At 38.0% G+C, this 22,663-nt stretch overlaps 1 protein-coding gene across 1 annotated transcript in view; it reads left to right on the forward strand.

The window, feature by feature from the left end:
* Positions 1-22,138, forward strand: part of chrna11 (cholinergic receptor, nicotinic, alpha 11) — a 44,675-nt gene extending 22,537 nt beyond the window's left edge. Inside the window, exons 6-11 of the mRNA XM_055157441.1 lie at positions 3,467-3,634; positions 4,299-4,493; positions 8,620-8,706; positions 11,215-11,221; positions 12,775-12,877; positions 21,407-22,138. Coding sequence (XP_055013416.1) covers positions 3,467-3,634; positions 4,299-4,493; positions 8,620-8,706; positions 11,215-11,221; positions 12,775-12,877; positions 21,407-22,138 — 1,292 coding nt within the window. The remainder of the gene's footprint in view (positions 1-3,466; positions 3,635-4,298; positions 4,494-8,619; positions 8,707-11,214; positions 11,222-12,774; positions 12,878-21,406) is intronic.
* The last annotated feature ends 525 nt before the right edge of the window (positions 22,139-22,663 follow it).

The raw sequence follows: 22,663 nt of genomic DNA on the forward strand, positions 1-22,663 counted from the left end.
CAACACACAGAGGTGTTTTATTTTTACACTTTATTTTAGTTTATTTCAGATGAAATTATGTACAAAACTGATTCAAACTGGTCTCTCGTGGGAGTTTGACATGGTGGGAGGTGCTAAATTAACACTAGGGGAAGTTGAATTAACTTCAGCCATATCAACTGTTGCAAATAACTTCAGCTTGAACCCCCATTTAACTTTCACATTTTTAAAATAACTTTTTGTGCTCAAAACAACTGAAATATTTCACCCTGAAATTTTAACCCTCCAGTTTTTGCTGTGTAGACTTTAATCTGAGGTTTATTTTGACACATTCTGACCATAATAAACTGATTTAGCCGAACAGAGGCAGATGAGATGCTTTGTGCTGTTAAACAAGTTGAAAACAAGCGAAATAACCTTACAGTCACAAGGTACCTTGCATTCGCCAACTGTTTTCCATTTAATCTCTCTCACCTTTTTAGAATATCAAACTCCCAAACAGGACCATGAACGCTTGTACTGATCACAGGCTTCTGAAAATGTGCTGTTTAAATCCATATTTCTTCTTGAGTGTTCAGACGATCTTGAAATAGTGTTGTAGTTATTCCTCATGTGTGCTTTGTGCCTCCATGGAAACTTCTGAACATTTCTGGCAATAAGATAAATGTAGAACACCCCCAGCATGACGTCTTGGCTGATCAGGCTAAAGTAACAGCACATCCATATATGCAACTCTAAAGTAATCAGTTGCACTAACTCGACCACTAGACAAGTAAACCGGACAAATTACATGGTGCACCTTTAAATACTTACCCCTTGAAAATCCTTGTGTACTGAGTCCTCTGGTCCACAGCACTAAAGCAGCATGATGCAGTTAATCAGAGTAAATTTGTGGTTTAGAGTCTCTAGAGCCTTAAACAGCAGTAATTACAGCGAGGTAATCTCCATAATGCAACTCCAGCGATTCACAAAATTTGTAGTTATTTCCCTCAGAGACATTTCACGACCAGGAAGTGGATAAACCGTTTCATTTGGAGTCATGGATTATAATAAAGTCTATTTATTTACCTGATCCAAATAATAATAAAGGATGAAACATGTGAGTGAAACAAAATACAGCTCCAGGTTTGTTTTTCAGGAGGTAACAACATTATAACATGGCTTTATGCTCAAAAGAATCCATTTTGCGTAATATATGACCTTTAAAAATAGTAAAATAGTGAAAGATGCAGTCGATAGGGTTTTCACTCCTTTTCTTGGCAGAAGACTTTATATTCTGCATTATAAAACAGGACCTTTGCTTTGTTGTAGACCTGCCCTCTCTAAATGCACCCAGTCACTCTTCAATTTGCCACCTTCACGGCAATTCTTCACATTTTCCAGCAGCTGAACTATGTCTAAATCTGTTCTCGCTTTTTTGGTGGTTTCATTTTGCATAACAAAGGGTCTAATCAGATCAGGCGGTGTGCACAGTCGTATTTCTCTGTGTCAGTGTTTATTCTGAGTCTATAAACAGAGAGAGTGGAGGAGGCTCACAGCAGCTCCTGTCTGCTGCAGAACACAAAGCTCCAATACAGTAAGAGTCATGTGTTTGTGACTCATGAAAACTTCAAATTAGACAAAAGAGCTTTCCGTAATTAATTTTATGCAACTTATATAACTGAATTAATCAAGCCTATATATGCTTGGTGTCTGAATTTTACAGTCGCACCTTCGAAGTCCTCTCTGGTCCCTGAAGTACATTTTCCACAATTTTTTCCCACAGACATTTTGAGCAATCCAAATATTCATAGTTTAAAAGCATCACAGAGGCTAAGCAGCTTTGTCGTAACTAAAGAAAATGAATAAAGTTTCAGAAACAGATTGTGGAACAAATGGTCATTAGTTACCACATGTAGCTGATTTGTCCCAAGCAAGTTTTCTAATTTTTTATATTTTTACTATTATTTATTTATTTATTCAGAAAAAGATATTTCAGTACAACAAAGTACAATTACATGTACATTTTTAGCTTCAATTAAAGGCGCACTATAAATTTTCTGGTACCACTTCTTTGTCTCCATGGAGATCTTATTGCTTTGCCTGAAACACTCCATAGTATGGCATTAAACTTATTATCAAGTGACACCATCATGCCAAAGAACAGATTAGTGGAGAAGTGATCCTGTTCGCAGTATGAATGCATGTTTTCCAAGGTATATTTGAGCAATAAAGATGAGATTTAATTAATGCAAAATAGTGGTTTTGTTGTTTTTACATCATAAAATAGGGCAGATATCCTCAATTTTTCATCACTGACACTGCTAAAGAAATCTTATGCTGATTTTTCTAATGCAATGTTTCCAGGTCACATTTACACTTAATATTCAGGCAGTTTTTCCTTTTGGTAAATTCTGAAAGCTTAATTGAATGTGAATTATTTGACCCCTTAAGTTTGAGAGGAAGTCTCTTGTAATTTAAGATACTGAAAGTGTGCAGAGGAGTTTGTGGGGACATGAATTATGAATCTGTGTATGGCTGTATCTGTCCACATACCAATGAGGCGCCTGTAGCAAAGTTTTAATATGGAGCAGTGTCCTCTGAGACTATGAAACCCTATTTTCAATTTCAGATTCTGCTTGTTTATAAATTGATTTGTTTTACACGTTTTTTAAATGTCAACACTACTACTACCCTTTATGTTGTATCTGGTTTGTATTGAACACAGGACTTGAGTCACAGTCATGAATATAAAAGACAAAAATCACATTATAGTAACGTTGCTTTACAGGCTGTTAAAGATTGAAGAGGAGGTCACAAAACAATCAATACAGCTATTTGTAAAATGTTTTTTCTTATACCCGTAGTTTAAGTTCTACCAATTAAAGGTCTACTATACAACTTTTTTCTGGAGGAGGGTACGCCACCAACTTATAAGAATATGATGTTGTCTCTTTGCCTAAAATGTTCCACAGTATGGCATTGATCTCATTCATTATCGAGGTTACACGTGAGAGCTGTGGAGAGGTGACACCATTCACAGAAAGAACGCAAATATTATAGAGCAGTTTGATGCCGTACTGTGCAAAACGCCAGGCAAAGCAATAACATCTCCATGCAAGTGTCACATCCACCATCAGAAAACCTTTAAATACATAAATGACTACAAATGGATGCTAAGAAGAAACACATTCATCACTTACTGTACTACTTGACTCTTTCCTACAGTCGTCTTTTCTGAGACCTCAAAAATACTCTGTTCTCAAGAATGCATAATATTCTTCCGCCATCTGCTCTAGAATGCACTACGCAATTCAGATCTGTGGAGAGTCTCCCCATTCACAGAAGAAATTATTGTATTTTTGAGCAATATAAACACCCGTAATGAATAAATAGATATGTTTAATGTCATTATGGAACAATCTAGGCTAAGCAATAGCATTTCCATGGAGACAAGCAGGAAAGTTATGCGGTGCACCTTTAATGGGATATTTTCTGTGACCTTCAGGTATCTTCATGAGCACCTGTAACGTGGATGTGCGCTGGTTTCCCTTCGACATTCAGAAGTGCGAGCTGAAGTTTGGCTCCTGGACGTACGACGGTTGGCTCCTCGATCTTCAGATGAACGACGCAGACATCTCAGGATACATGCCCAACGGGGAGTGGGACCTCATCGGTAAGTCCCTCAATGAAGTCTGTTATCTTATGTGTTTAGTTCAGCTTGTATCTGCGTGTTTATTACATAATACGATTCCACTTGTTTTATGCGTCTCATTTTTTTCTATAAATGTTTTCTTTTTTTCTTTTCTGCTGTTTCTTTACTGTTGCTATTAGAAAATTTTGAGTAACTATATTCTGATCTTCCTAAATTATGAGGGATACATCGCTGTACTTGATCTCACAATTTAGGCTTCAAACTGCACTGAACATCGCTCTTATAGCATGTGCATGTGTGATTTTTCCAACTAATGATAGGAAATGCTTAATAGCGAAACAAATATTGCTGTTTTCAATCATATTTTGCATTTTTACACTATAGTTTAAATGTGACTTGAGGTAAAAGCATTCTATATATTCAGAATACAGCTCTCTGGTTGGATCATGTATTGGAATACATTACAAAATACATTTTAATCCTGGTATTCAGTATTCTGCAACTAAATTTATTTTTAAAGTATTCTTCCCATCACTGGCCCTTCGTATATGAACTAAAAACAGTCTGGAATTGGGCAAGATTCAAACTGCCTACCCCCTGGTTATGGGATTCCTATTTTTATACCTCATCCTTCTCACTGAAATCAATACCTGTTATCCATAGTATCCATTCTTTGTCTGTGCAGGTGTGCCGGGATCAAGAAATGAGCTGTTCTATGACTGCTGCAAGGAGCCATATCCAGACGTGACGTTTGTGATCACGATTCGGAGAAGGACGCTGTACTACGCCCTGAACCTCCTCATCCCCTGTGTGCTCCTCTCCTCCATGACTCTGCTCATATTTGTGCTGCCGGCCGATTCGGGAGAGAAGATCTCTCTGGGTGAGCAACAACAAACAATACAGAAAGAAACAGCCTCATAATTATATCAAGGCTCTTTATTTGTCATTCAAACATGTGAGAGAAACAGAACAAATTGTGTTCTTCAACGCGCAGTGATTAAAACAGACAAGAGGAAGAACAATAAATAAGCAATATCCAATAAAGTGCCTATAACATGTTGGACTACACATTTTACTAAAACTCAGTTAACATCATTATATTTAATATTTAACTAAACATTTTACACTTTTTTTTTCCCAGTTTGGCCATTTTTTTTAGTTTTTACTAGGAATGTAACAATAACCGAAATAGCGTGATCGTATTAAATCATCAAAAGTCCCACAATAATATTGTGAACTGTCACAATATATGGAATCACAAGTTTCTTTGCTTAAATTCATGATTTTATAGTAGAACTACATATCCCATGGTTCATTTCAGTGCAGACAACATGAAAAGATAGGTTTTTTATAAAATTTTTTGGGATTATGACAGTAATAATTCACACCAAAATCTGGTCAAGGTATTTTAAAAGCAAAAAAGTGTGCTATATACAATTATATTAGCTTCTTTAAAATATCACAATATATATCATACCACGAGATTCATATCATGATAATATCGTACCGTGAGATTTGGATATCGTTAGATCTCTTGTTTTTACTAAATTTTACTTCTAATCCACCTTGCCAAGCCTAAATATGGAGTATTTGTGTGTTAAACATGTCAGCATGAAACAAAACACAACAACAGGTATGTTTGTGGTGAGGAAACAACATTATAACATAGATCAGAAAATAATATCTGAAAGGTTTAATCCCAGCTTAATCCAGGTACAATACTTAGTTGGTTCTTCCCATTTTGCTCTTGGTAGAATGTTGTATTACCATATTTCTTACTTTGTTACTTGGTATAAAAGAGTACAGAATCACTGCATAGACCCCAAAATATAAACAGAAAATCTGAGTTGCTGCAAAAGTTACAATCTCAGAGCCCTTTTTCCATCTGAAATGTCCCATTGTGAGACGTGTCTTACAAAAATACAACTCAGCGAAACAGCTCCATCTGAGAATAAATCCAGCAACAGGAAGAAACAATCGCCGGATGAAGGTTTGGGGCTCAAAGGGACAGGATCAAATGTAGGAGATGGAAATAGGGCTCAGAGAAGGTGCCAGACAGGAAGCAGAAAGATGAATTTGGAAAAGATGTGAGGGATGTCACAGAAAGGAGCAAGAACAGAGAAACTGCAGAATCCTGCAGGAACAGAGAAGGAGGACTAACTGTAAAAACTATGGAACGATACAGTGTTAAAGGTTCACTGTGTAACTTTCAATTCTGCTACCTGCTTGCTGTCATAGAAATTGCCTGCTTTATCTTTGGAATGTTCCACAGTATGGCATTAAACGTATCAATCGTGCATTTATTCAATTACAGGTGATATTATTTTTCCAAAATACTCCTACTCTTCCTGACCTGTAACCTGGCTTGGCATCAAATGTTTGTCTCTATGGAGGTAAATAATAACAGTCCATAGAGGCAAGCAACTGGCGGCCCCTCCACCAGCAAAGTTACACAGTGCACCTTTAACTTAAAATAACTGTAAATATATATTTTCTCTCACGCATTATTGTTGCAGCATTGTGAGACAGGAATGTTTGTTGGAATAAGTTAAGGTAATATACAAAATTAAAGTGCTATATATTATATTTTTTATATGTCAAACAGTACTAGGTTAGGTTAGGTTGTTTTATTTGTACCTGTAGGTAAATTTGAGAGGCAGGTCCCACATTTCACATTTCATTCATCCACATTATATACAATAAACACATATAAAAACACAATTACAAAATAAAGTGTTACAGTGCTCCAGCGCAGAATGGTTTGTTCCATAAACAATTAGGTAAATTCATTCATCACTCTTGGCTAAAATCACAATAAATATTAAATATATAAAAACACACGACACGGCTGCTCATGTCCAACCCAGAAATAAAATGATACTTCTTTATTAAAATGGACAGTCAAGATGAAGCTAGGCAAGATTTTAGTAAAGTCTTATGGTAAATATAATTATGTTAATACATTGTTTTCATAAAATGGCCTTTAATTAGCACTTTCAATACAGCTCCATTATAAAGTATTATATTTTAAGCCCATTAATCACCTCTGCTGTAGTGTTTTGTAAATAATGTTGAACAAAGGCCACTGCCCTTGATGTCAAAAACATAATGTCAACATGAAGTCTGTGTACATTACACAGCAATTCTGCTCAGGACAAAAATGCCAACTCTTTAGCGTACGCCCAATTAACCTATTGATGTAATTAAAGCTAGTGAATTGATTAGGTCCAGAGAGCTTACACACCGCCTTCCAGGAAAATACTGTCACCGTGGTGATGGAGGACACAAGGTCACCCACTGGGCCGGCAATTTGAGAACTACACAACTTTGTCCGTTTATTCTAGGAGAGAAAACATTTAAAACAGCATATCAGATACATTTTAATTTTGGTTGATATCCTAGTAAAGAGTTCATATTTTAAATCAACCTTGGCGAGGTAAAGATTAGACATTATACTAAATTATCCTTTGAGCTTTAAGTCATATTAGAATGTTGTTGAATCCCTTTAAAACATGCATGGAGTTGTGTTTTGTTTCATTCACACTTGTTTTACTAATAGTCTGCAAAGCTCAAAATGCTCTGCTCCACCTTGTGATATCATTTATTGGTAGCTTTCAAGTTAACAGCTACCTTTTACTTATGTTCAGTAGAGACTGGTAATTCCAGAGCTGAAATTACCCAAATGATTTTAGTGAAGGTGTATGGAGTTTAAAAACAATTCGATTATCCTTCCGAGTCAGTTTTCCAAGGAAGTTGCCTAGCGACACGTGCAACACGCCTCTTTTCCTGGGACGGTGCAACTCAGTGGCAGAAAAAGTAGACCGAGCAAGGATTCTGAGTCAGAAACCAAGATGGCTCAGCCCACTGTGGCGTATAAATATCAACTGTTTTCATTGTGTGGTCACTTTGGTGGTTTAAATGACAATTTCAGTCCCTCGTATCACTGCAATACCTTACCGCGTTCGTATCACTGCCTATGGGTTTGGTAGTTGGTGTTGTGGTGAGGCCCTCTGAGTCTGACACACAAAACATAATAATACGCTTCAAGCTTGGACGTGGCATCAAATGTGAGGTCCAAGTGGGAGTCTGAAGATAATATAACGCAGGGTTAGTCACCAAGGACTACTAGTGTCTCAATCACAGTTAACCAGAGTGACACAAGAGACACAGCAAATGTGGCATGCAGTCCACAGGCAGAACAGCAGCCATGAGTGGCAGGGGCGGGTCCTTTTAAGGTGTGGCAGCCTCAGGTGAAGGCCCAGGATTGGCCAGATGTTAGGGCGATCCACCAGTCAGTAGAAGGGGACCCAGGTGCCACGTTGAATTGAATCTACCAATCACTGCAGGGGTGTGGCAAATGGAGGCTTGCATGCACACACACACACACACACACACACACACACACACACACACACACACACACACACACACACACACACACGCACACACACACACACACACACACACACACACACAGGGATCATCAGTAGGGAATTAAACATATATGGCTGTAGGAGGAGCTAGAGGTTGGTGGCCGTAACGATGACTTTACAAGGTAGAAGATGGAACAGTGTTTTATGTTATGCAGGGTTTGTGTGTTAAACATGTGTGAATGAAATAAAACACAACTCCAGGTATGTTTGTGATGAGGAAACTGCATTATAACATATAGAAAACTGCGTAATATAGATGATTTTGAATAGGAATTGGATGCTTTTGAATAGGAAAGAAATGTCAGCTAAGCACTATGGAGAGAGTGCATGAGGGAGATAGTCCAGGGTAAATGAAGATAGATTTGAGTACTTTAAGTTTTTTGGACAACTTTGAAACAGAAGGAGAAGTACACTATGTAAAAGTTCTTCAGTGTACAAGCAGTAGTCCATTAGCATAAATCGAAGCTCAGTTGGAGGTCATTTATCAAAAGTAAAAAGAGTACTTTGCTTTACAAACCACAACAACTTATGTATTAAACTGATTGAAATTGATCTGTGTTTGTGTTTTTGCAGGGATCACGGTCCTGCTGTCTCTCACTGTCTTCATGTTACTGGTAGCAGAAATCATGCCAGCCACATCTGACTCAGTTCCACTAATAGGTATGTAGGATTTCAAGATTTTACTTGTTTTTGTCTCTAACTTTGCATAAACTTACATTTTCCTTAAAGGTGCACTGTGTAACTTTTATGTTGGAAGGTCTGTCAAATGCTTTTCTTCATAGAGATGCTATTTCTTAATCTAGTCTTTATAGAAACCAAACCAGACCAAGATACAGGTCAGATCTGTGGAGAGGTGACCTCACACACAGTCAGAATGCGTGTTTTTCTAGGTATTTTTGAGCTTTAAAACCACGTGTAATTGAATAAAACCATAAACCTTACGGTCTATGGTCTGAATTAATGCATCAACAAATACTACTAGAAGTTAAGTTACGCTCGGGACATTTTGGGGCGTGCTCTTGTCAAACTAGTTGCTTAAATTTACTTGATAAAGTTTTAAAATAAAGATATATTTTGGATTAATTTCACAAATCAGATCTGGACAAACATGCAGTCCATTTAACACAAATCTTTAACTAAATTTGAGCCTGTTTTTCACATTTATGTCTTACTTAAAGGTGCACTACGTAACTTTTTGGTTGGGAGTTTGTCACCTGCTTGTTTCTATGGATATGCTATTGCTCTGTCTGTAATGTTCCACAGTATGACATTAAACATTTATTCAATTACATGTGGTTTTATAGCTTAAAAATACTTAGAAAAACAGGCATTCTGACTGTGAGCGGGGTCACCTCTCCACAGAACTGACCTGTAACTTGGTCTGGTTTGGTCTCCATGAAGATAGAAAGGTTTAATACCGTACTGTGAAACATGACAGACAAAGCAATTGCGTCTCCATGGAGGACAGCGTTTGACGGACCCCCCCCTCCAGAAAAGTTACACAATGCACCTTTAACTTACCAGGGAACACAATATAACAGAGCAACAAAAGCTCAGAAACAGTGTACAATTTATTTTCACCATCTGCTGTGTCTTAAAACGTAATTGGCCAAATTGACCGTATGCCCACAGTTGGAAATGATCCTTTAGTGAATTAAAAAAGTAGTCTCGAAGCCAGATTCAGTGACATTTCATCTCAAAGACACAAATCCTGGCCATTAAACTCCGCAGGAAGCTGTTGGTTAGTCCCCCCAACAGTCCTGCACAGAGCTTTTCTTTCAGTGGCATTTTAGTCCCAGTAGAAGGAAGTTATATGTCACATAACAAAATGGGTGGGCATATTTTCTTTGTATTAGTGGAGAATTTTCAGCTATTTTTCTGTTCTGCAGTAATATCTGAACTGTAGAATGATGAATAAATAACATCTGAGTCACTATAGATACAAAGTATTAAACTTTTTCATTCTGCTATTTATTTATTATAGTTTGTGTTTTTTAACCATATTATTAAAAGAATATTTTTTTAGAATCATTTTTGAGGACAATTCTACTGTTTGGTTTTAGTGTCAGTGCTATAAATGAGTTATTAGCTATTATTATTTGGCTATTGTTCTGAGGGTGAAAAATTTGATTAAAAAGACATCGCAACAATGTCCAAAGTGACCTGACTCCGCAGCGCCATCTGGAAGTGGACCCCTATGAGAGTGAGGACAAGCAAAGTTTGGCGTAGACAACAAAATTTGGAACAGTGATAGAGAACAATCAGACAAGCCAAAAGTTGAATTGGCACACGGCTCTGTGATGAACAGGATGTTGGCCATATTGGATCAAAAATTCACCACCGCTTTGACTGAGTGTTTGTAAAACGCATCTAGTCCATTTAAAGGCTCTGTAGCTGATTTTTCTTAAAAACATGAGCATCCTAATTACTGTTTTCTTTTAGAGGCCAGAGTTTTGCTGTCGTAGTAACGCTAACAACAACTAGCATGCTAACAGTGCTCTTCTTGATTATCAGAACATAAAACGCTTTATAATTAGATGCAGATAGTACACAGTGGACGCATTGAATATTTATTACTTATTACTCCGGACTTTAGTCAGGAATACCTAGCTAGGGGATTTGTTTGTTTAAACTGATACAATGAACAACTTTAGTTCTTAGAGCTCAAAAGGAAATGTTAAAATATTTAAAAAATCGATTTGTGTTGTATTATGTTGCAGTGGTTTATTTGCGAAGTGCCAAAGATGTGATTAAATGATGTTGGCAGGGAGCCCTGTGGAGAGTTACACTAATTAGTTGATGATGTTTGTCAGTGCAACTCCCGCAATAATTAATCAGCTCATTCGGACTAAATTAATATTCTCTTTATGATGTCTTAATAAACAAATATTTCACTGGGAACGAGTCGCAATGTGAAGTGAGGGATACAGGACAGCATAGTCATAGCAGAGGATAGCAACCTTAAAGGTCCTGTATTACACAAAATTGACTCTTGTGAGGTTTTAGGCATGTCTCGCTATTTTCGGATGTATGTTATAATGTTGATACCTCATAAAAACATGCACCCGGAGTTGTGTTTTGCTTCATCCACACATTTGATTACCATTTATTTTTAGTTCAGTAGTGATTGGTAATTCCAGGACTGAAATTATCCAAATTCTAGTGAAGGTGTATAGTTTAAAAAACAAACAAACAGTGGAGCACTTCCGGTATTATCACATGGCATCACAAGTTGGAACAAGGTTTTTCTGTTTTTCTGAGGGACAAATTCAGTGTAATATGCAGGGTTTGTGTGTTAAACATGTGTGAATGAAACAAAACACAACTCCAGGTATGTGATGAGGAAACAACATTATACCATTATGGTGGTAATATAGGTGTAGATGAAGTGTTATTTTTACAGTAAAGGTGCACTATGCAACTTTTATTATGGGAGTTCTGGCACCTGCTTGTCTCCTTGGAAATACTACTGCTTTATCAGGAATATGTCACAATATGGTGAGAATCTAATCTGTCTTTCATTTATTCACTTAACAGTGTTGCTATTGCTTAGAAAAACCTTGAAAAGCATGCATTCTTACTGGCCACATTACAGATCTGACCTGTAACATAGCCTGTTATTGTCATCTGGTTGTTTCCATGGAGACAAGCAGAAAAAAGCTTAGTGCACCTTTAAACCCAGATGAAATTTTGCTCTTTTTCTTGCAGTGTGAGCTCTCTCCTCTCACTAGCTGTCAGAGGATCCAGACTATGTGTTATAGGATTTTAGATCCCAAAATACCTTCTTTTCAGATGAATTGGAGCTGCCAGACATTTATGTAGCTCTTATATTACTGTATGTCACAACATTTTAGCTCCATGCTGGTTTAAAGGTCCTATATTACACAAAAATGACTGAACCATACCTGTAGTTGTGTTTTGTTTAATTCACACATGTTTGAGTAACCCATTATTATTAGTCTGTCTACATCTACAAAGCTCAAAATGCTCTGTTTCCCATTGTGATGTCATGTAGTGGCAGATTTTTAAGGTAACAGCTAGATTTTACCTTTAGTTCAGTAGAAATTGGCAATTCCAGGGCTGAAATTATCCAAATGATTCTAGTAAAGGTGTGTGGAGTTTAACACACAGTGGATTCTCCTTGAATGATAAAATGTACAGGGTTTGTGAGTTAAACATGTGAATGAAACAAAACACAGAACTCCAGGTATGTTTGTGATGACTTTTATAACATAAATTTTTGAAAAGAAAAAAAAGAAAAATAATGGGAAGTATGTTGGTTAGCAGAGCTCCTTCCCACTGTCTGAAAACATACTGTATATCTTCTGTATTAGAGACGATTCCTTACATAGAGACGATCCCGTGCATAGAATACGAGGGCACACTCACGGTGCCTGTAGCTAGTGTTGTTAGTAAATTGAAGTTTTACACTCACTCAATAAATGCATAAAGTTTGTAATTGATGGAAAACAATTAACCAAGCGTAGTTACCATTTAAATGTTCATGTAATTAAAGTCTGGTATACTAAGTGTGTGCTCATTCTGCTTTTTTTCCTTCTGTTTTCTGCTTGTTCTTTTGGTAACTGCTGCTTTTAATTCTTAGATCGAAATGTCCAGTGCTAAATGTAGCTGATTCAGTCTTACCTAAAACATGCATTCTTGGTTAAAATGTTAGTCTTTTGGTGTACCCTATAATCCCCTGTGTCCCTCTCTGCTGTTTCAGGCCAGTATTGCCAGTATAATGATCATTGTGGGAATGTCAGTCATCGCTACTGTGGTGGTCCTGCAGTATCACCACCACGACCCCAACGGAGGGAACATGCCCAAATGGGTGAGTCTCAGCTATGTTCACTTCATACGATTTCAGATAAAACGAAAATCATGACTGTGCGCGGTGATGTTCAAACGCATAATGCTAATGGAGAAATGGTGTTGGGAGCATGAGCAAGACTTAAATTAATACATTCTCTTTCATAAATTTTACATCTAAAACCTGAGAAGTATAACTTTTTGATGTGGCCTTTTGGTTGTCTTTGTGAATTGTGAATGTTGTGTAATTTTGGGTATACAGTATATTATAATATGAAGTTTTTACAACATTATGCATTGTTTTACATTAATTAAAATGATACACATTTTGGTTTGAAATGTGTGGATAAAAAGCAGTCTAGACCATGATCCTTTGCTTTGCTCCAATGCTGTCTATTTTTAGGTATACCTGTTACTATACTAAATAGGGATGCGCCGTTAAGATACTGATATCGAATATTGGGGCTAATATTGAACATTTTGGTGTATCAAATATCAGTTCAGCCGATATCCCATCTTGGTCTAAATTGGTGTAATAAGATGATTTGCAGTGTCGGCCCAAAACATCTTAGAAAACTTTTATTTATCAAAGCTGTTCTACTCGAAACCCATTTGCTATTTTCACTCTCTCCCCTGGTATTGGATAATATCATGTAAGTATTGACATCTGTATCAGAACCGAAAAAAGCTGGATCAGTGCATCCTAGTAAACTTTCAATACCAAGCAAAAGGGGCGATACTCAGGTCTGATTTAGACACCACAATTATTAAACAAAAACTTTGTTGACAATACAATGTGTTTTTTAACACAAGATAATAGTAGTTATTAGTATCCTGAGGTAGTAACCTTGTACCAGGACAGTCATGTTTATATTGTTGTCAATGAGCCTTGCAGCCAACAGTTTAGTGTTGTTATAGTTTCTGGCTGCTCTCTGGAATATGGTTGAATACAGAACAGTCTGAATAGAGATCTTTTGTGTAATGGCTTCAAATGCATCATCGCTTAGTTCTTTTACACCTCTCTCTTAATCTTATAAATGATGTTACTGCCCCATTCATCTCCATTTCTAAGCGTCTCACTCCGCCGTTCGTATCACTGTAACTACATTTTTCATGGGTCCCGTCCGCTCCTATCCTCCCTGTTCCTCTGGCTCTGACTCAGCCCAGCCTGTCAGCCCTCTTCTGCTCTCTCATCAAAGTCCTCCCTTCATTTTAAAAAAGAGACAGTGAATTCAAAGCACTCACAATCTGGGGGTGACATGGATTTCTTCCTGCGGTCTGTCTCGCTGCAATGTGTCTCCAAATCTCTTTAACTAAAGTTTTAGACCGAAACCAGGACAATCATCTGAGAAGGAAAGAAAGGATATATGTGTTCTGTCTTTGTTAGTTATTCTGGGGTCAAAAGTTCAGTGTTGGTGTTGGTACATACTGGAATAACTTTTGCATGGTGCTGCCCATGATCTTGTTTTATGCTTCAGGCAAAATATGAAATTTAAATATTGCAAAATGTAGCTGTGATGGGAGGCAGACTCAGATTGCATTTAAATGCTACCGTTTACGCCAAGTGCCGCTTAAGCACTGATTTTAGAGACTCTGCACATGCAGAAGACTTTAACAATGACAAATGACTGAGGGGAAACAGAACATATAATAAAAACTTAAATTGCCTTAAACAAGTAAATCTAGCTCAAGTGTTTTAATGGGTCCTTTTTCAATATTCTTATTACTGATTTGTGTGACTTTATAATGTATTTTCATGAAGTATACTAGAAAGTATAAGTATTACTTCATTAGTCTCCCTTTTGAGCAAAGAGACTTTAGACATTTTTTAAATGTGATGCATTCAAAGATATATTATTGTTTATTTTGTTTGTGTTTTCATTCTTATGTATGAAATATTATCCTTAATCAATTCCTCGAAATAAACAAATCATCAAAAATTCAGTCAATATCGTTCATATCAATATCTCCCTACCCTACTTTTACATCAAATGCCCTTCCTGATGCCATCCCTTAAATTACAGATTTGGTACAGAGCACTGGCTGGATTAATATTCCTAAACAGTAAGGGTCGTATCTTGTCACTGGTCTTTGCACAAGCACAAGCGTGGGGCGTGGAGCTCTAAACAAGAGGTGTGCCGTGCCTGAATATCAGGTGGAGCGGAGCAGACTGAGGCATGGTGAGGCACGTTTTGTGAATTGCCAGAATTGAAATATCAAACTGGTCCACTGAAAAACATTACATGTAACATGTTCAAGGCATAAAAACCCTTCTTTTATTTTTAAATATATGAGAATACGTAACATTCACATGTTCTTTTACTGTCTGGGCTGTTCGTATGCTGTCCAGATTCCCTCTCGCAGCAGAGCACAGCCACATGCCCGCTCCCTGTTTCGGCTCAGTGCTGCTTTACAGTTTGGTTTGATCTGGATCTGTATCAAAACTGCTCATTCACATGAGGCCATTTACAGCACTATCCTAAAGTGTATTTTCTGACCCTGTCCACAGGGTACTGCTCATGGCGCAGCACCTCCTTCTACAAGCGCAGAGCGTGCCGTCACCCCCCTCCTTGTATGTTAATGGTTAATCCATGTCCGTGCACAAAGCGATAACATCAGAAACATTTGTATTACAATAAATGGATTCCACAATTTATGGTCCTGTTTTGAACCAAATGCAGTGGATACCTTTGAGACGAAAATGCGCGCACTCAGCAGTAGCAGCAGTGGAAACTCGAACCCCAGGTGAGGCCGGAGCAGACTGTCAGTTGACTACCCATCCAAAATTCTATAATCTTGGAGCCCCAAAGCTGTTTTTTGTACCCATATACAGTATATATTTTTTTTCCCCACACCCCTCTTTGCTGCCTGGTAATGAGGCAAAGATTGCAGACATTACTCATGCTGGCAGTGATTTTAAATGCCACAGTGGTCACAGATTGGTTCAGAGGCCATCACCATATACAGTATGTGCCTGTACCGTCCCACGCCAGCCCCCAGCTGCAAAGTACAGCTTGACCTAAACATGTCTCCTTGCTAACACAAGACGGGTGGCAGGATAGGGCCCTAAATCTCTATGAAAATGAAAAACAGAATAGTGCAGCTTGTACAGTGCAGCAGAGGCACAAACTTGAAGGCTGTTGGCTGTTGGCAGATTGACAGGTTTGCGTCCATCAGTGTGAACCAACAGTGAATGAATCAGGCAAGAAAAAAGCTACTTTCAGAACTATTTAGCATTAAACATTATTATTATATTACTATTATCAGTCAATCAATCAATCCATCAATCAATCACACTTACTTACAAGGCATATTTTAAAAACATCTATGGTTTAGTATCACAAACATATATGAAACAATAAAAATACCAGAAAACTCTACTTTAAAAGGCCCATATTACTTTTTTTTTTTTTTTTTTCAGATCTGTTATCATGTTGTTTCCTTATGAAAATCATACCTGCAGTTGTGTTTTGTTTCATTCATACACAAATCCTGCATATTTAGGCATAAAGCATAAAACACTGTTCCACTTTGGTCATGTGGTAATACAATTTGTGCTCCACTGTGTTTTTAAACTCCAAACACTTTCACTAGAATAATTTGGGTATTTTCAGCCCCAGAATTGCCATCTCTTAAAAACTACAGCTTCATGACATAACAAGGTGGATTATGAGCTCTGGAGATGTAGACAGACAAATAATAAAGGGCATCTCAAACATGTGTGAATGAAAAAAACACAACTCCAGGTATGTTTATTACATTATAACATGACTTAAATCTCATAAGAGTCAGTTTAGTACCTTTAATGTTCAAAAATAGGCAGTGGTATCTATTCAGTGTTAAATACCATTATGCCAATAAATACTATTACAACATAAACAATATGCTCATTATTAATTAATTATTTGCTATGTAGTTATTGTAAAGCTGTACCTACAGAGCTATTTCCTCCAGTCTTCATAGCACTTGTTTAGTGTGTGTGGCTTTCTTCATTCAGTCATTTTTATAAGACCCCTACCTCATGTAATACAATACAGTAAATCAATAAAGACATGGATAGAAAGTAAAATCAATGGTCTATTCTTAACGATGTATTTTGTGGTGATTTGTTTTGACTGGAGCGGATATTGATCAGTAACATTTATCAATAAACATGCCGTAGTTTATTCTCATTACAGATTGCAGATGCAGAGTCTATTGACACGTGGCAGGGCGCTGTGTTGATGAATGACTTATTCTCGAAGTCTGATGGCCAATTAGCTGTGTAATTGATGAGATCCAGAGGAGGGCATTAGACCAGCTACTTCATAATTGCACCATGGACAGAAAGCAGCAGCACAAAGCCCCAGTATCTGCCCCAAACATGAGCCTGGGGTAATTAACAAGTCAGTGTGACGTGCTCATCAGACGCAGGGGGACCATCTGTTTGTCATGTTTGAGTAAGCAGCACTCTGCTGGTCTGAAGCTGCAAATAAAAATTGAATATTATTTTAAAGAGGAGATTGATTGTTTTAATTGCCTTGTGACTACTTTGTAGTAACAACATCCTAATTAACCTTAAAGTCCATATGACAGGTTAGACTCATTATTTCAGTAAAACATAATTTCATCTTTCATCTTGTGAATGTAACAACTTAGACTTAGACAAACTTTATTGATCCAGAAGGGAAATTATTTGGATACTAATTGAACAAGAGCAAAATTCAGTTTGAAAATCATATAAAAACAGGGCCAGAAAATTAATTGATTGAAGTGTTTAAACTGATATAGCCTACTGGTACATTGTGTCGTAATAATGCGTAAACTTGGTCTCTGCAGGACATTATACTCTGAAGTAGGGATGGGCATTCGATGAAATTTTCTTAATCGATCGTTGGAAGAATTAACGATCGATTATTGATTCATCATTAACGTTTTTATATTAAAATGATCATCATTATTATTACTATCTGCACTACTAATCTGCATAAATAAATTCAACTTTACGACATATAAACCGTAACGACTCTAGAGCCACATCAGCCGTTTGAGATTATAATGTGTTAAATTCAGTTTTGCGCAACTCTCACAGAAACGAAAACTTAAAACCGCATCGCTAATTTGCATAAACTCAGTGAAGATAAAACTACAGCTCTTGTGTCGCTGATGCGGTCAATTTCTGTCGGATTAAAAGACATGACTCAGTGGAATACAGGTTAGTGTGACCAGATTTGCGTTTGTCAAAACCAGGACACCGTACGGGGGGTGGGAGGTGGGGACTCGTCATCGACATTGCGCGACTCTCACTTCATACTGGACACTGAAACATATGTGCTGCTTTGTACACTGTGCACATGGACTCCCACTTGTCCCGAACGCAACAGAAAGCGTGGAATTTCTTGTACAAATCATCGTTAAATACACATTTGTGCTTCGGCACGCTGCAGACTGACCTACTGTTTGTGTTTGCTCGCTCCTTCTGAGTGCAGAGCTACATGTACGGACCCCTGTTTGGTCACGCTACGCACAGCAACCTACATTCGGTTTGTCGATTAAAATGAACGTAATCGATGGAAATTCTTAATGATCAATTATCGATTAATCGATTAATCATGCCCATCCCTACTCTGAAGTATGAAGATGAATATAACCCTGTAAACACTGCACTGGTCTACATTTTATCCAGGATTCATTTATCTGTCTTCCTAACCAGCCGGTCCCTTCTGAGAAGAGTCTGGACTCAAACCATGGAGTTATTTTGTTTTTTAAGAGAAGTCCACATAGCTTTTTGTAGTGTGTTTGTAGTCAGCCTTAAGGCCTGAACAAAGACTGGAGAATGATTCAGGCTTTGTTCATTGAGGGTTAAGGTTAGGAGTTAGGAGTTACTATGTTTTAATCAATCTTAATAAACTGTTCTTTATTAGTTAAAGCAGACCTATTATACAAATTAAAGATGGCGTATTACGCTAATTTAACTTTTTTAGCACTTTTAACCATGTTATAGTTGTTTTCCTTCTCATTTACCCTTTCAAAGTTGTATTTAGTGTGATCCATGCATGTTTGAGCAATATTTGTACTCCTGTGTTCAAGATGTCTGCTCAGATCAACCCCCATTTTCATGCCTTTGGGACATGCCCACTGCTCTGCACTGACTCTGTTTTCCAATTTTATTGTATTTTCTTATTTCTTGGGCACTGCAGTTTTCTAACATGGATGCCAGCAGACCTGTTTCTTTCATTAAGTCATTTAAGGTGAATATTGCATTTTAAAATGTTCAAATTATATCCTAATATTCCATGGGTATCATATAATAAAAGTGAATTGCATACTCATGCACAATATTCTTCTTTAAGTACTTATTAATGAGTTATTAAGGCAAATTAAACCATTGTAATTACTGGAGACATATATTTTATGTCTCTTATAGAATACTAAAACATAACCGTGTTCTTGTCCTTAAAAGCCTCTGAGAAAGTCTTCGGCAGTGTTAAACTTCCCTCAGTGACTTAAATCTTTGGCTACATTCATAACAGGATAGACCCAAGGCCGGAGACTGCGCTCTGCCCTCTGTCTCCACACAAATGACAGTGCCAGCCTCGCCGCGCGGATGTGGTGAAGGTTGAGACGTGTGGGCGTTTTTCAATGCGCGCTGCTCTTAGCTTCCTCTTAATGGATTTATATGCAGCCCTCAGACTCACAAGTACAACAAGCCGATAAAAAGCTCCGGGTTTAATAGTGCGTCACTTCATTAGTGTTCAAATACATCGCAATTTCACTATTTGGCCCCGTTGAACTCACTTAAAGGTGAACGATACTCAACGGTAAAGGTGAACATTTCTATTTTCGCCGCTTGTTTGTTTTTATGGAGATGTTTTGCTTTGCCAATATCATGACACATGGGGTATTTAACTTGAACCTTTCAATTAACAGACTAAGGTACAAGTCAGATCTGTGGGAAGGCTCCCTTGCTCACATTAAAAGCAGTAAAACACCTGTCATTAAATAAATGCAAGATAGATAAGTTTAATGCCATACTGCGCAACATTCCAGGAAAGCAGTAACATCTCCATGAAGACAAGCAAATGGCAGACCCTACACCAGAAAAGTTACATAGTGCACCTTTAAATGCTTATATAATTTCTGCCCACATGTTTTATTTAAGGTACAGTTCATGAGTAATAGTTGTTTGCTTTAACAGAATAAGTCTCCCAGTGTAATTGTTTTTATTCAGTGTGTTTTACAAAAGAGAGGACTATGCAGGATTAAATAGGATTATGTGAGATTAAGTATATTTCTTTATCTCCCTATTTACATACATGCTGTACATTTGTTCTATGTCTTTAATCCTCCTGCATTTCCACAACATATGTAAACCATTTAGCGGATTTTCTTCATTGTCCAATGTGACCATTTCTGACAATGTAACTTTCCACCTGGTTTCTCATTTTGTTTTACATTAATATTAATTCTCTTTTTGAATCGTAAAGAATGTAATATATTTTATAATATAAGGTAAAAGTTGACATCTGGTATTCATGGTTTGGAGCTTCCCATTTTTAGAACAGTTCTCCAGTCAAAATCTGTATTTACCTGGTCCCCGAAGGGTTGACAAGGTTTTGTATTCACCCTCTGTGTCTGTGTGTCTGTCCACCATTGATTCCACCATTTATGGACCGATTGTCACCAAATTTGGTACGTGGGTCAAGCCCCTGTGCCCAATGCCGCAAAAAAAAAAGTTTGGTGACGATCCAGGGTCATTTGAGGTCACACGGGTCAATTTAAAGGTCAATTTCTGCAATTTCTGAACCATCTGCGGGCTAAAATATTCACCCAATCATCACACAAGTTGGCACACACATTACTGGGGTATTGGCTGGGCTCCTCATAAGATGGCTTTCGTGGTGATGAACTGCCCCCATTGATGCGTCATGGGGGACCAGGTTGCTATCTCTGATTGCGCCTGTTTGTTTTAAATTGCTATGGCAACAGTCCTTATTTTTTATCATTAAGAAACTTCTGAATTAAGCAATCACATATTCTTTCTGTCTTTGTGTTTCTTCATTTTTAATCACTAAATAGTATATTGATTAGTAGATACTTATTTGATAAACCATTTTTTTTCAATTTCATATTTATATTCTTTAAAAAAACATTCTTTTAAACCATTTTATTTTTAATTAAAGTTGCATTGTGTAAGTTCTCTGATGGAGGGTCCATCAAATGTTCTTCTTCATGAAGATATTTTTGCTTTGTCTGGAATGTTTCACTTTATAGCTTTGAACCTTTTCATCATGGAGCCCAAACCAGGCCAAGTTACAGGTCAGCTCTGTGGAAAGGCAACATCGCTCAGTTTGGGCTGTAAATCCACTTGTAATTGAATAAATGTAAGGTAGATCCGTTTAATATTATATTATGGAACATATCAGGCAAATCAATGACATATCCATATAAACAAGAAGGTGACGTCCCCAAACAAAAAGTGACAAAGTACACCTTTTAGTCGTTACTACATTTTCTTTCTATTTTCATAATTTACTACTTTTTCACCATGTGCCTCTCTGTCTGTCTTTAGGTGCGGCTCGTCCTGCTGCAGTGGGTTGCCTGGTTTTTACGAATGAAACGCCCGGGAGAGAACGATGACCCCGAGCGTCCCCCCTGCGCCCCCCACCTTCGACGTTGCTCCTCTGGCTCCCAAAGCGGCAGCATCCCCAACCCTCCAGACCCCACCCTGCACCCGCTGCACCCACAAAACCTGGGCTCCCTCCAGACGGGACCCCTGCACACGGGACACCCCCACCTCCACTCCCAAACCAGCGCTAACAACAATGGCAACCTATTATACATGGGTTTTCAAAGCATGGATGACCCAAGTTTGCTTTCCGAGGCCGTGCAGAGAAATCTCACTTCAGGACCTCCGAGAGTGGCAGGAAGCCCACCTCCGCACCTACCCTCCCAATTCTGCAGCTCGCCGCCCCCTCCCACTCCCAATTTGGACACAGGATGCCCCAGTACGGTATCCAGCGGAGGGGGTTTTGGAGGAGGACACGGCGGGCTGGGAGGGTGCTCTACTTCTGGGATAGGGGACCCTCAGCTCCAGGCGATTTTGGAGGAGGTGCGCTATATGGCAGACAGATTTCGCGAACAGGATGAGACAGAAAGCATGGCAGACCAGTGGAAGTTTGCTGGAGCAGTAATCGACCGTCTTTGTTTGGTGGCGTTCAGTGTCTTCAATATAATTTGCACCATTTCTATTCTCATGTCCGCGCCGAACTTTGTGGAGGCTATTTCAAAGGATTTTGTTTGATAGAAGAAATAAGGCTGAAAATTAATACAGGTTGGTGAACTATGAGGGCCCTGATCCAAGGAAATAATACAATTTCCTCTTGGACCGCTGGCTGTTTTTTGATTGCTGATCGCGAGGAACTGGGGGGAAGCAAAATTATAAATGGTTTTCTTTGCAATACATCATGTTTTGTATTTGAAATATTAGAAGAAAACCGAAGAGAAAGCGGACAGGTAGTGACGCAAAAAACAAGATTAGGTCGACCAGGGTGCTTTATCAGCTGGAGGTGAAATGAATTGTGGGTAATTCAAAAGACCTTTTCCCCCAAAGATTAAAGTAAAGATTAGCCAGCTCTAAAGGACAAAGAAAAAATCAGTCCGGTAACCTCAGATAATAAGGCTCTTGAAGCAAAGATTGAGAGAGGAGACAGGCAGACAGCAGAGAGAGAAGTCAGGGGAAATATGTGTTTTATATTGTTGCTAACGCCAACAAGTCCCTCAAGTTGAGAAAAAAACATTAGAAGCAAAAGTGAATAGAGGCGTTTAC

The sequence above is a fragment of the Boleophthalmus pectinirostris genome, unplaced genomic scaffold (assembly GCF_026225935.1).
Source record: "Boleophthalmus pectinirostris isolate CB_2022bp ecotype Guang Dong unplaced genomic scaffold, ASM2622593v1 HiC_scaffold_21, whole genome shotgun sequence".
NCBI classification, from domain to species: domain Eukaryota; kingdom Metazoa; phylum Chordata; class Actinopteri; order Gobiiformes; family Gobiidae; genus Boleophthalmus; species Boleophthalmus pectinirostris.